General features: G+C 47.1%; 1 protein-coding gene across 1 annotated transcript; it reads right to left on the bottom strand.

The window, feature by feature from the left end:
- Positions 1-604: 604 nt before the first annotated feature.
- b3gat3 (beta-1,3-glucuronyltransferase 3 (glucuronosyltransferase I)) lies at positions 605-14,199 on the bottom strand. Its single transcript, XM_079579646.1, has 8 exons — positions 14,186-14,199; positions 10,446-10,554; positions 8,960-9,107; positions 4,816-4,999; positions 4,452-4,613; positions 4,297-4,383; positions 3,692-3,895; positions 605-821 (listed from the first exon to the last, which is right to left on the bottom strand). The coding sequence occupies exons 2-8, from the start codon at positions 10,537-10,539 to the stop codon at positions 723-725; spliced, it is 978 nt and encodes a 325-aa protein (XP_079435772.1). The 5' UTR covers positions 10,540-10,554; positions 14,186-14,199; the 3' UTR covers positions 605-722.
- Between the last annotated feature and the right edge of the window lie 1,255 nt (positions 14,200-15,454).

Below are 15,454 nucleotides of genomic sequence, written 5' to 3'. Positions count from 1 at the left end.
CTGGTTTCATGGAATGGCGGTCAGCAGACACTGAGGAGCGACTTTAAGCAGGCTACGTCAGAAGCGCATATGGAGGGAAAAAAGTCACTACTTAGAACATTTATATCATTCACAATCAGTTTTATGGATAAAAGTAAAAAGTCCATGCAAAAACAAACATTTATACCTCACTTTAAGACTTTTTAATACTTATTAACCTCTTAACCCTCGCATGAACTGGGCACATTTTCTCCTATTTGGCTTTATCCAAATCTAAAAGCTTCTTTTAAAAAAAGTGTCAAAATAGCAACAAAAATGAGACGAAAACGTGACGACAAAGCAAACAAAGACAAACAAAAAAGACACAAAAACGCCAGAGAAAAGCAATATAGAAAAATGTCAAGAAAGTTGCGGCAACAACGACGCAAGAAAAAAGATCTGTTTAGGTGAGTTTTGTAGGTCTTAGCTTTCAAATACAACCTTTTTGATTTGGGTAAAGCTGGAGAAAATGTACTTGGTTAATTTGGCCCTTTTTCTTCTTTTCCAGACCCCGCGGACACCCTGGTTCTGCCTAATGGTCCTTGGTGTGAGAGTGTGAGAACCACTGTAGGCGTGATGGGACCCGGGCCTCCCCTCGTGTAGATGTTGGTCCAGACACACGTCCTCCTCAGGGAGCTCTGGAGATCTGGACTGAAGGATGGGTTTGTTGAGTGTTTCTCCCGACTCTGTGGGAGCCCTGGGTGTCAGACCTCCCAGGCGGGGTCGGAGCCCAGCCCCTGAGCCTGCATCGCCTTCTCCGTACTCATCTTAGGCTTCTCTGTGCGAGTGTGCCACACCAGAACCTACGGTTTGGAGAGGAGGGGGGGACAGGTAAGGTCAGGAGGTTCACAACTGCATTAAATATGTATAGAATGAGAGGGGTGGGTTAAGGCCTCTTCATGCTCCACAAGACCCAGAGCAGCGAGAACCAAATGACGTCATGTTGTTCTCGCAGCTCCTGTTCGGCAGCTCTTGTTGACGCATCAGCTCAGCAGAACTATTTCGGTAAGGCTGCGAGAACTCTGGCTGTGATTGGCTGGATATTTAGTGGGCGGGGTTATTGTGGCGGAAGCGGGAAGCGAGAATCCAATGTTTACGTCCTAACACCGGTGCGGAAAACGGAGACAACATGGATAGTTTTGCGGCACCGCTCGCGGCAGTAAAACACTTCACTGAAGGATTACAGACGTCAAACAACATGGTTTTACCGAGTGACACGGAGGTAAGCTTTTAACGCTAACGCTAACGTTTTCTAACGTAATAAACCAGCGGAGATGTGGCTAAACATGAAGTCAATCTTCAACATGTTTGCAATATCATGACTGATACATTTTATAATAGTTTGAACTCAAATAGCTCGTTTTATTTCGGTCATTCCTTGTTTGTTTTGGCTGCGGAAAAAGGGGGCGTGGCAGTTCGGCAGCAACACGTCTGGTGGAGAATGAAATGTCAGAGCCCAGACGAACTTTGTTCTCGTTCCTTTTGCCTCAAGAACAAGAACAAAGTTCTTGCGTCTGGTGGAGGATGAAGAGGCCTTTAGGGTTAGGGCAGAGAAATGAACAGTCGGGAAGGACGTTTTGGACCAATTTTGAGACACGGCTCTTGGTGAACCAGGAAGTGTGTTTAAGATCAGCTGACTGGCTAATAACCGGAATACTCGCTTGCATGTAAACGCACTCAGTGTTAATATAGAAATAACAGTGTGTAGAATAGGTATTTCATTGCTCCACTTTGAAATATTGGGATGCTGTTGAGTGCAGTGCTTTAGCGTACCGGTGCGCTCATCTGCACATCTGTTTGAATCCTTTGGCTGCTCCGCCGCATTTCAGACGCCCTTCACAAAGCACGCTCCTACTTGGTCCCACCGTGAGCAGAGACTACATTACCCAGACACCCTTGCGTTGTATGAGTGAAGCGGTGCGTCGCAGTAGCCGCTGTAAACATGTGAACGTGATGCTCGTGCACACAAACAAGCGGATCAAACATCACTGCACGGTTAAAACACAATGAACACTTCTGCTCTCCTGCTTCAGAGGAGTAAAAGAACATGGCTGACCCCACCTGTGCCGCGGTCATGGAGCTTCTCACAAGTGGAGAGCCATGTGCCCCGTTTGGCCTCGTAGATGCGATAAAAACAAAACAAAGCGGTAAATATGGATTGAAACAAACTTCTGCGGACTGAGATGAGGCGACTGCAGACAGAACCTGACGAGCTGCAGCACAAGCTCCAGAACATGGAAGTGTTTGTTAGACATTTTGGAAAGCACAGACATTAGCCTGTAAGAATCATATCTGTAACAGAGCCTGTAAGAGTTCAGCTCAAACAGTCTGTCTTTGACTGGGCTTTCACTACTGTTGTTTATTATGCAGATGGACGTTCACAAAGCTTATTTTCTTTGCACTGGACTGTCATCATGAGTTATTTATTTGAGCAGATCTGACTAATTATTGTGAATACATGATATAAATGAGACAGTCCAGCGTTATTACAATATCAGTTTTACTGTAATAACCAGAGGTTCCGCTAGACTTTTTTTTTTGTCGGCCACTTTGGCCGGCTGGGTCATAAAATGTCGGCCATTCACAGGAATTACCGACCATTAAAAATATATACATAATGAACGTGGCTTATTATCAATAACAATGTACATTTAGGCAGAGCTACACGAGTGCTTTAGTGGGTCCAAAAGAGGCTATATCTAATGAAAAAATGACGTGAGAAAATGCAGCTGAAATCCAAATATAAAGTGCGTGTGGATCGATTGAGAGCGGCAGGTGTCACGCGGACCAAGCCTACTCATCTGCAACTCTGCAGCCCATATCTATGACCCTCCTTATCCAGGTCTGACCACTTCAGCTGCTCAGCGAGGGCTGGGCTTTAACGTGACATCAGGTGTAAAATAATGATTAGTCGACTGAACATGGACCCAGCTCTGCCGCGCTCTAGAGCGGCTCCAACACCGGTCACTAGGCCGAGGCGTCTGCGCAGACTGACCGAGGGAAGCGCCTCTAAACCCGGCCACTCTCTGAGCGGCTCCAACACCGGTAACTGAGCCGAGGCGTCTGCGCAGACTGACCGAGGGAGGCGTCTCTAAACCCGGCCACTGTCCCAGGAAGAGCCAGTGCAGGACAGCGCGTCAGTCTGACTGACCACACGCTCGTTTAAAGAATATCCTAATCAAAAGTATTGCTGAGTTCTTAACACACTTTTTTCACTGTTTTCTTAAAAAATGTGACGAAGCACGAAGAGAAAATCCTTTCATTTCCAGCGTGACGATGGCGCTTCAACTGCGCTTTGTAAAATGGACTTTTTGATAAAATCATTGAACCTTCTCTAATATTTGGGGCTGTCTCAAAAACACTTTGTTATGTTAGTCACTGACCCAGGTGACATGTTGTATTTAATATATTTTTCTATATTTTCTCCATGTGTTTTACTGTCGGCCAATTTGCTTTGCAAACCGGCCAAAAGACCGGCTACAGCCGGCTAACGGAAACCCTGGTAATAACGCTGTAAAAAATAAAGAAAGAAAAGAAGGGAAAATATAACATAGTATATATAGGCCTATTTTTTGTCTTATCTTTTTTTTTTTTTCACTTCTCTTTGTCCACTTAAAGCACTGGTTGTGTGTACTTGGTGCTTCAGGGACAGCATAAGGTCTGGGAGGCTCACCTTAGTGCAGTCGTCCGCTCGGGGCTCCAGCTCGTCCATAGTGACCAGTCTCTGGAGGAAGCTGCCCTCTAGGAAGCCTATGGGTGCGTCTCCATCGAAGCAGGCGTCGGGTTTGGCCAGGACCAGGCGCAGGGACACGGCGAAGCCCGCCATATCCATGGGGAAGGGCCGAGAGGGTTTCCAGCCCGTGTGGAAGCCAATGACCTGAGCGGGACAACACAATAAAGCAATAACACAACCTTTTTCTCAGAGACACATCACAAACCAAATTTATCATGAGCACTTAGTATCTTTCTTTTTGGCTCTATAAACCAGCACAAAAGATTTGAAATGAAACAACCAAGATGTGCTTAAACTGCAGACTTTCAGCTTTAATTTGAGGCTCTTTATTATATTTCTATTGTCCGAAACTCTTCAGAATTCATCCTGCTGCTTTTGTCAACAGTCACATCATCAGTAAATACAAGGGAACAGTTCCATTGGCCCAGACGAGCCCAGGCCATGATGCTGCTCCACCATGTTTCACTCAATCATGAGCAGTTTCTTACTTTCTCTTCAAATCACTCTGGTACAAGTTGATCTTTTCTCAGCAGAGGAGAACATACCTTTCCTCCCTGGACCAGAGGGCTCTCGTACTTCATGGCTCCGACCAGCCCGACGGGCCACACCGACACCTTCTGAGTGTTCCTCATCTGAACAAGACAAAGCCATTAGACCGACGGTTCTCAGAACACAGAGCTCGTCTGTTTCCCCTCCTAACCTCCTGGAAGAGCTGCAGGCTGTAGGTGTTATCATCGTCAGCGAAGTAAACCACGCCCTGCTCACTGGCGCCCCCTGCAGCCGCTCTCCTGTCCTCCCGCAGCCAGCGAAGGCCCTCGTTCCTCTGCTCCACACCCCGCGCTTTCAGCCAGTTTGGGTCGCCCTGGGGGAGGAAAGGATCAGGAGTTCACAGACACAGAACACATCTGCACCGTAAACAACACATTCAGTAGTTTGGCTTTGATGAGGCTGAGGCCTTGTTCATGTTGTTCATGTCCTCATGCAGCACGGTCTGACCTTCTCATGTGTAAATATGCATCGAAATCGTGCAATAACAAAAACAAATCCAAACTAAAGTCAAGCACCTCATGTAGTTTCCTCTGTGCAGCCGTGGGCATGTGCAGGTGGGTGTAGCTCAGCCCGCTGGTCCTCAGGAGGTTGGAGACCAGAGCGCTCTTCTCAAGGGCGTCCTCCACCAGGATCCAGTGCAGCTGAGGGACATGGAGGAGGGTGTGGGAGAGGCGGGTCAGCTCGGCCTTCTGCACCAGCCTGAAGGAGCAGGGAGGACTTAGACACGGCTGAAATCAAACTCAGTGCACGGATTTCAACGCTGACAAACATGAGACACGTGTGTGCGCATTCGAGTGCTTATATCTGAGGTCAGATGTTTACATGAATGAATGAGCCGTTCAAAGTGCACAGAAGCTCACCTGATTTAAGGAAACTGGCCTGAGCTTAGACGAGTTGATACGTACCTGTCTGGTCTTTGTGCGTGCCCTCAGTCACGCACAAAGACCAGAGATGTTTAATGGAAGATCTGCAAATCAGGCTCATCTCTAATGTCAAGAGATGTGTGAAAAATGGGGCAAAATTCAGAGAAATATTGAAAAAAAATGGTGGGAAAAGCAGAGGGGGAAAATGGGGCAAATAGAGAAACATTTACAATCAATTGGGGGAGAAATGGGAGGAAATATTAGAAACATTAGGAAAAAAGAGGAAACAAATTGGGACGACAAAAAAATTTGTAAAAAATTGGTAAAAAAATTGGGAAAAATGGGGGGTACCCGTTAGACGTAGAGGGAGTACCTGGTGTAGGTTTGTGTGATGACGTAGAGGGAGTACCTGGTGTAGGTTTGTGTGATGACATAGAGGGAGTACCTGGTGTAGGTTTGTGTGATGACATAGAGGGAGTACCTGGCGTACAGTGGGGCAAAAAGGTATTTAGTCGGCCACCAATTGTGCAGGTTCTCCCACTTAAAATAATGACAGAGGTCTGTCATTTTCATCATAGGTTCACTTCAACTGTGAGAGACAGAATGTGAAAAAAAAAATCCAGGAATTCACATTGTAGGATTTTTAAAGAATTTATTTGTAAATGATGGTGGAAAATAAGTATTTGGTCACTTCTCTGGCTCTCACAGACCTGTAACTTCTTCTTTAAGAAGCTCTTCCGTCCTCCACTCGTTACCTGTATTAAAGGCACCTGTTTGAACTGGTTATCTGTATAAAAGACACCTGTCCACAGCCTCAAACAGTCAGACTCCAAACTCCACTATGGCCAAGACCAAAGAGCTGTCGAAGGACACCAGGAAAAGAACTGTAGACCTGCACCAGACTGGTAAGAGTGAATCTACAATAGGCAAGCAGCTCGGTGTGAAAAAATCAACTGTGGGAAGAAAATCAGAAAATGGAAGACATACAAGACCACTGATAATCTCCCTCCATCTGGGGCTCCACGCAAGAGCTCATCCCGTGGGGTCAAAATGATCATGAGAACGGTGAGCAACAATCCCAGAACCACACGGGGGGACCTGGTGAATGACCTGGTGAATGACCTGGTGAATGACCTGGTGAATGACCTGGTGAATGACCTGGTGAATGACCTGGTGAATGACCTGGTGAATGACCTGGTGAATGACCTGGTGAATGACCTGGTGAAGGACCTGGTGAAGGACCTGCAGAGAGCTGGGACCAAAGTAACAAAGGTTACCATCAGTAACACACTACAACCACAGGGAATCCCAGACGTGTCCCCCTGCTTAAGCCAGTGCATGTCCAGGCCCGTCTGAAGTTTGCCAGAGAGCACATGGATGATACAGCAGAGGATTGGGAGAATGTCATGTGGTCAGATGAAACCAAAGTACAACTTTTGGTATAAACTCAACTCATCGTGTTTGGAGGAAGAAGAATACTGAGTTGCATCCCAAGAACACCATACCTACTGTGAAGCAAGGGGGTGGAAACATCATGCTTGGGGGCTGTTTTTCTGCTAAGGGGACAGGACGACTGATCCGTGTTAAGGAAAGAATGAATGGGGCCATGTATCGTCAAAACCTCCTTCCATCAGTGAGAGCTTTGAAGATGAAACGTGGCTGGGTCTTCCAGCATGACAATGATCCCAAACACACCGCCCGGGCAACGAAGGACTGGCTCCGTAAGAAGCATTTGAAGGTCCTGGAGTGGCCTAGCCAGTCTCCAGACCTCAACCCCATAGAAAACCTGTGGAGGGAGGTGAAAGTCCGTGTTGCTCGGCGACAGCCCCAAAACATCACTGCTCTGGAGAAGATCTGCAGGAGGAATGGGCCAAAATACCAGCTACTGTGTGTGCAAACCTGGTGCAGACCTATAGTAATCGTTTGACCTCTGTTATTGCCAACAAAGGTTATATTACAAAGTATTGAGTTGAATTTTTGTTATTGACCAAATACAGTGCCTCTCGTAAGTATTCATACACCTTGAGCTTTTGCACATTTTGTCATGTTTACAGCCCTAAACATAAAGATTTTATTTTGACTTTTTTACTGCACGTTCACACACAAGTAACAGACAACTGTGAAGTGAAAGCAAAATGATACATGATTCCGTTATTTTTCAAAAAATAGAAAAGTGAAAAGTGGGGCGTGCATAAGTATTCATACAGCATTTTCTGAGTGCATTAAATTACCTTTAAAACATTCCTAATGACTCCAGAATGTTCACACCTTGGCCTAACCATTAAATAGAGGCACCTGTGTGTAATCTACTCTCAGTATAATTACAGCTGTTCTTTTAGACCCTCAGAGCTGTGGTCAGAGTGTATTGGTCACTAAACAACATCATGAAGGTCAAGGAGCACCAGAGAGGTCAGGGATAAAGCTGTGGAGAAGTTTAAAGCAGCCTTAAGTTATACAAAGATTTCCCAAGATTTAAACATCTCCCGGAGCAACTGTTCAATCGATTGTTCGGAAATGGAAAGAGTAAAGCACCACTGGCAACCTACCAAGACACGGTCGCCCATCTAAAATATTAGATCAAACAAGGAGACACTGGTCAGAAATACAACCAAGTGCCCCAAGATAACTCTGGAGGAGCTGTGAAGTCCTGCCGCTGAGCTGGGGGAATCTGTACATGGGACAACTATAAGTCGTATCTACACAAATCTGGCCTTCATGGACGAGTGGAAGAAGAAAGCCATTATTGAAAGGAGGCCATAAGAAATCCTGTTTGAAGTTTGTAGAAGTCATATGGAGGACACAGCTCCATGTGGAAGAAGGAGCTTTGGTCAGATGAGACAAACGTTATGTATGGAGCAAACCTGACACTGCTCATCGTCCTGAGTGCACCATCCCCAGTGTTAAATATACGGGGGGGAGCATCATGCTGTGGGGCTGCTTTTCCTCAGCGGGGACTGGGGAGACTGTAAGAATAGTTGGGAACATGGATGGAGTCAAATACAGAGACATTTTGGAGGAAAACCTGCTGGAGTCACAAGAGAACTGAGGCTGGGGCGGAGATTCACCTTCAGCAGGACAATGACCCTAAGCACAAAGATAAATCTACAATGGAATGGTTCAATAAAAACATATTCATGTGTTAGAATGGCCCAGTCAAAGTCCTGACCTAAATCCTATTGAAAATCTGTGGAAAGACCTGAAAACTGCTGTTCACAAACGCTCTCCTTCTAATGTGACAGAGCTTGAGTTGTTTTGAAAAGGAATGGGCTAAAATGTCAGTCTCTACATGTGCTAATCTTGTAGAGTCAAACCCTAAAGGCTTGCTGCTGTTATTGCAGTAAAAGGGGGTTCCACAAAGTATTCATTCATGCTGTATGAATACTTATAAACAAAAAATTATACAAAAAAAAACCCAAACAGAATCATGTATCATTTTGCTTTCACTTCACAGTTGTCTGTTATTTGTGTGTGAACGTTCAGTAAAAAAATAAAAAATACAATCTTTATGTTTAGGGTTGTAAACATGACAAAATGTGCAAAAGTTCAAGGTGTATGAAAACTTTCGAGAGGCACTGTACATATTTTCCACCATAATTTACAAATAAATTCTTTAAAAATCCTACAATGTGAATTCCTGGATTTTTTTTTCACATTCTGTCTCTCACAGTTGAAGTGAACCTATGATGAAAATGACAGACCTCTGTCATTATTTTAAGTGGGAGAACCTGCACAATTGGTGGCTGACTAAATACTTTTTGGCCCACTGTAGGTTTGTGTGATGACGTAGAGGGAGTACCTGGCATAGGTGGGGGTGATGACGTAGATAGTGGCGGCCATGGGCTCACTCTTCTTCATGTTTTCCTGCAGCTTGTGGAGCTCCCCCCGCAGGCGGGAGATGGTGCGCTCGTACGGCTGGTCGTGCTCAGAGCAGTCACAGCGCTGACCTACACGCACACGCACGCACACGGACACACAGACACACACACAGTTGTAAATGCATTGTTACGATGCTAACTAGCACTAACTAGCATTACGATGCTAACTAGCTCGTCTGCTTTAGCTGCTGCTTGTTCGTTTCAAACTTTGGGACAGCCCTCGCTGACTTGGACAGACAGTCATGTCCCAGGACGTGGACATTTGATGGAGCCCAGATTCCGGACCGTGAGGAGCGTAGACAGAAGATTGACTGAGTGAATCGGAGGAGGAGCTCCGGGAGCTCTGGGAGGATTCTGCTCATTTGTCTGATGGTTTATAGAGGTTAAACCTGTGGCTCTGAGGCACATAATGGCACAGTAACATACCTCCTGCCTTTGTTCTGGTTCTTTTGGTACAAAACACAAATCATCTGGTATTTAGTGGTGCAAAACAATAACATGTATACTATAGTGACCGAAAAAACAAATTCATTTCATGCTTTGTTATTGATTTGTGTTGATCTAAAAGAGAAATCAGAGCCCAGGGCTCTCACTCAAACCCTGTGGGGGCACCGGCTCATGGACAAAGCACCGTCAGCATTCAGGCTGGTGTGTCCACAGCACGTCTTACAGCACCCAGTGGTTCAGACAGAAGTGAACCCCAGCTCCTGCTCCATACAGGAGGGTCGTCCCACTGCTCCTCGGGGAGTTGTTGCAGCTCCAGCTCCACCAGAGCAAAACTGAGGTTTAATTATTGGTCCTGACGCTCAGAGAGAGGCTCAAGGCTAAGCTCTAAATATACTCGCCAAATCCCTCAGAAACTGTATTTGATAATAAGCTTAGCTTTGAGCCACACAAAAAACTTACCATCACCATTTCTCTCTCTAGGTACATGCATTCATCACTAACCGTATTGATTACTGTAATGCTCTCCTTTCTGGAAAAACTACAGCACATTAGCAGCTGCTCCAAAGCTCTGCAGCGACTGACAAAGACCAGTAAGAGAGAGCACGTCACACTGGCTCCGTTTCAGAGTCTTTTCATGGTTTATGAAGCTCTTGACGGTCTCAGTCCTATGTATTTATCGGATTTGCTTTAACTCACTCAATTCAGTTTCAGTTCAGTACCCGAGGGGCAGAAACATACAGAGACACAATCCTACAGAATGGAACATGTGTAATTAAGCACACGTAAGGAGGTGCAGAAATGACATCAAATTCATACATCTATTTATTTTCAATAGTTAACATTTTTAGGACAGCCTCTGAGAGCTTTTATTCTACCTTTAGGACAGTGGAGGGTAGTGGTCTTGCTGCTATATTAATAAAGTTTGGTTACATGTGTGGTGTCCTGTGAGGAAGTACTGACCCAGTTGCATGAGTGCATACAGCAGCCCCATCACCGACACCAGGAAGTACAGCACAAACACAGTCCGCAGCTTCAACCGCATCCTGGGCGCCATGGCAACACTCCAGCACTGAGGGGCAAAAGCAGAGTCAGCGGCGCAGCGGACAGGAAACACTGGGCCCAGTCGAGAAGTTGTGTGATGTTAAAACTTCAGGGCCTGAAAAAGGCACCGTTTTATGAAAGAAATCTGTGAAGTCACTCATGTGTTAATGAATGAAACCAGTCAGGTTCATCCTCTCACCAATATAACCTGTGTGATTTAATCAGGCCATCCTGCTCCAGAACATTGGGAGAAAAGTAGTTCCTGTGTGTTCTTGGACGCTTGTCATTTGTTGGTCGTGTAAGTATTTATGCAGAACTAAGACCTCGAGCTGGGCCAATCCCTCCCCCATCAAAAAAATCTGCATTTCTTATAAAAAAAAAACAACTATTTACCAATCGATTTCAGAGAATATGAAAGATAAAACAAATAGCTTTTTTTTCACTCATAGTTGGTGGTTGTGCGAAGCCATTTATGGTCAAACAACTGCAGTTACTCTTTAGAAATCATAATGAACCAAAATGACCCTGATATGTTCTAACCTTAGACGAGTTCATGTGTACCTGTCTGGTCTTCACGCGTGTCCTCAGCCACGTAAACACAGCACAGACAGCGTTAGCATTTAGCCTCTCCCTCTCTCCTCTATAGCTCCAAACCAGGTGAACACAGATGGGTGTTCCATGATAAAGTATAATACACAAAACTAAACAATGTGGATTTTCTAAGTGGATAAAAAGGGGAACTATATAAGGCGTAATAATACCACGATACCTTTAGATAATTCTTTGTTGTATGTCCATGTTTATCCTTCAATAGTTTGAATTAAGTGAGAAACAGATGTATGTTGCTAGTGTGCCTCTGAGGTGTGAGGTCTGCGTGAGGAGAGGACATGTCTGCAGAACACAAGCCTCTGAGGTGTGAGGTCTGCCTGAGAGGACATGTCTGCAGAACACAAGCCTCTGAGGTGTGAGGTCTGCGTGAGGAGAGGACATGTCTGCAGAACACAAGCCTCTGAGGTGTGAGGTCTGCGTGAGGAGAGGACATGTCTGCAGAACACAAGCCTCTGAGGTGTGAGGTCTGCCTGAGGAGAGGACATGTCTGCAGAACACACGCCTCTGAGGTGTGAGGTCTGCCTGAGGAGAGGACATGTCTGCAGAACACAAGCCTCTGAGGTGTGAGGTCTGCATGAGGAGAGGACATGTCTGCAGAACACAAGCCTCTGAGGTGTGAGGTCTGCCTGAGAGGACATGTCTGCAGAACACAAGCCTCTGAGGTGTGAGGTCTGCGTGAGGAGAGGACATGTCTGCAGAACACAAGCCTCTGAGGTGTGAGGTCTGCCTGAGAGGACATGTCTGCAGAACACAAGCCTCTGAGGTGTGAGGTCTGCATGAGGAGAGGACATGTCTGCAGAACACAAGCCTCTGAGGTGTGAGGTCTGCATGAGGAGAGGACATGTCTGCAGAACAAGCCTCTGAGGTGTGAGGTCTGCCTGAGGAGAGGACATGTCTGCAGAACACAAGCCTCTGAGGTGTGAGGTCTGCGTGAGGAGAGGACATGTCTGCAGAACACAAGCCTCTGAGGTCTGCGTGAGGAGAGGACATGTCTGCAGAACACAAGCCTCTGAGGTGTGAGGTCTGCGTGAGGAGAGGACATGTCTGCAGAACACAAGCCTCTGAGGTGTGAGGTCTGCGTGAGGAGAGGACATGTCTGCAGAACACAAGCCTCTGAGGTGTGAGGTCTGCGTGAGGAGAGGACATGTCTGCAGAACACAAGCCTCTGAGGTGTGAGGTCTGCGTGAGGAGAGGACATGTCTGCAGAACACAAGCCTCTGAGGTGTGAGGTCTGCGTGAGGAGAGGACATGTCTGCAGAACACAAGCCTCTGAGGTGTGAGGTCTGCCTGAGGAGAGGACATGTCTGCAGAACACAAGCCTCTGAGGTGTGAGGTCTGCCTGAGGAGAGGACATGTCTGCAGAACACAAGCCTCTGAGGTGTGAGGTCTGCATGAGGAGAGGACATGTCTGCAGAACAAGCCTCTGAGGTGTGAGGTCTGCCTGAGGAGAGGACATGTCTGCAGAACACAAGCCTCTGAGGTGTGAGGTCTGCGTGAGGAGAGGACATGTCTGCAGAACACAAGCCTCTGAGGTCTGCGTGAGGAGAGGACATGTCTGCAGAACACAAGCCTCTGAGGTGTGAGGTCTGCGTGAGGAGAGGACATGTCTGCAGAACACAAGCCTCTGAGGTGTGAGGTCTGCGTGAGGAGAGGACATGTCTGCAGAACACAAGCCTCTGAGGTGTGAGGTCTGCGTGAGGAGAGGACATGTCTGCAGAACACAAGCCTCTGAGGTGTGAGGTCTGCGTGAGGAGAGGACATGTCTGCAGAACACAAGCCTCTGAGGTGTGAGGTCTGCGTGAGGAGAGGACATGTCTGCAGAACACAAGCCTCTGAGGTGTGAGGTCTGCATGAGGAGAGGACATGTCTGCAGAACACAAGCCTCTGAGGTGTGAGGTCTGCCTGAGGAGAGGACATGTCTGCAGAACACAAGCCTCTGAGGTGAGGTCTGCGTGAGGAGAGGACATGTCTGCAGAACACAAGCCTCTGAGGTGTGAGGTCTGCGTGAGGAGAGGACATGTCTGCAGAACACAAGCCTCTGAGGTGAGGTCTGCGTGAGGAGAGGACATGTCTGCAGAACACAAGCCTCTGAGGTGTGAGGTCTGCGTGAGGAGAGGACATGTCTGCAGAACACAAGCCTCTGAGGTGTGAGGTCTGCGTGAGGAGAGGACATGTCTGCAGAACACAAGCCTCTGAGGTGTAAGGTCTGCGTGAGGAGAGGACATGTCTGCAGAACACAAGCCTCTGAGGTGTGAGGTCTGCCTGAGAGGACATGTCTGCAGAACACAAGCCTCTGAGGTGTGAGGTCTGCATGAGGAGAGGACATGTCTGCAGAACACAAGCCTCTGAGGTGTGAGGTCTGCCTGAGAGGACATGTCTGCAGAACACAAGCCTCTGAGGTGTGAGGTCTGCATGAGGAGAGGACATGTCTGCAGAACACAAGCCTCTGAGGTGTGAGGTCTGCCTGAGAGGACATGTCTGCAGAACACAAGCCTCTGAGGTGTGAGGTCTGCGTGAGGAGAGGACATGTCTGCAGAACACAAGCCTCTGAGGTGTGAGGTCTGCCTGAGGAGAGGACATGTCTGCAGAACACAAGCCTCTGAGGTGTGAGGTCTGCCTGAGGAGAGGACATGTCTGCAGAACACAAGCCTCTGAGGTGTGAGGTCTGCATGAGGAGAGGACATGTCTGCAGAACACAAGCCTCTGAGGTGTGAGGTCTGCGTGAGGAGAGGACATGTCTGCAGAACACAAGCCTCTGAGGTGTGAGGTCTGCGTGAGGAGAGGACATGTCTGCAGAACACAAGCCTCTGAGGTGTGAGGTCTGCGTGAGGAGAGGACATGTCTGCAGAACACAAGCCTCTGAGGTGTGAGGTCTGCGTGAGGAGAGGACATGTCTGCAGAACACAAGCCTCTGAGGTGTGAGGTCTGCCTGAGGAGAGGACATGTCTGCAGAACACAAGCCTCTGAGGTCTGCGTGAGGAGAGGACATGTCTGCAGAACACAAGCCTCATCGCTCCCCGTTAACCCGGGGCTTTTGCCCGGTCACGTACCCGCAGCGGGAGGAGTTCAGCTCATCAGTGCGTCCTTTCCCTCCTCACCGAGCTCTGCAGCGGCATCTCTCTGTGCTCTGCAGCTTTTCCCCAAGTCACCAGCCACTTCCGCTGTGTGCGCCGAGGAAACGCGTCCCCCTTGTGCGCTCAAAGACAAACGTTCCGCGGACACATTCTTGGTTCATTTCCGCAGCGTTTTCGTCACTTTGTTGCTTTTTGTGGCCCTTTTGAGGCAATTCTCGATACCTTTTTGATACCTTGTTTTCTTCTCGTTTTTGGTGCTATTTTGATGCTTTATTAAGACGCTTTTAGATTTGGGTAAGGCCAAACTGGAGAAAATGTGCTTTGTTCAGGTGGGGGTGAAGAGGTGGATGAAGATGATGTCCCTGTTTTCTGTGTGTGAATCAACCAAGCAATACAAGTTTATTTCTATTGGACTTTACAACTACAGCAGGGCAGTAGTCACGTGCTTTTCATAAAAACACAAAATAGAAAACAAGTCAACATGAAATGACACAAAACAGGACAAAATACAGCACTAGGCATTATGGGAGGTCTGTCTAAGTGAGTCTTTTTCATTTATACTCCAAACCTCGAGGATCTTCAATATTTTTACAAAGTGGCGCACATGCCCACTTAAACTAAGATGACCCGGTATATCGCTGTGTGTAGTGTTCAAACTGTAGGTAAAATACTACTGAAAAACAGAACGTTCTATTAAAATTCTACTGTTTCACCTTATTTTTTACTGAAATCATTCCAAATTCCAAGTACCCCCTGCTAAATGCTCAAGTACCCTTAGGGATCCCCGTACCCCTGGTTGGGAACCACTGCCGCACTGTCGATGCGAGAACTGATCAAATCATGTATGGCCTTTTCGAGGTCACTACGAGATAAAAAGAGGTTTGACTATACTGTAGCTAAAAGACGCAATTGAAGGAAGCTGGATTTCACCACTTGTCAAATTTCAGCTCTCTATCAAACATCACTCGCCTTTACTCTCATTTAAATGTAGGAAGCTGCGGAATAGCCATAGTTAAGTCGGACGGGCCGTTATGGAGAACTGTCAAAGCACAACCAGGGCTAGGGTACATGGAAAGGTAGAGCTGTTGATCCTCTGTATACAGGTGGAAGGATGAGTTGTGCTCTGCAATAATGGACCCTGGCGGCAGCATATACAAACTGAATAGGACTGGGCCAAGTATGGAGCCTTGTGGCACTCCAGAGGAGAGCAGAGCTGCAGAGGAGTTCTTCATCCAGGTACTATTC

This window comes from Gobius niger (genome assembly GCF_951799975.1).
Source record: "Gobius niger genome assembly, chromosome: 21".
Lineage (NCBI taxonomy): Eukaryota > Metazoa > Chordata > Actinopteri > Gobiiformes > Gobiidae > Gobius > Gobius niger.
Note: the sequence above shows the minus strand (reverse complement) of the source record. Positions and strands in the feature narration are given on the sequence as shown.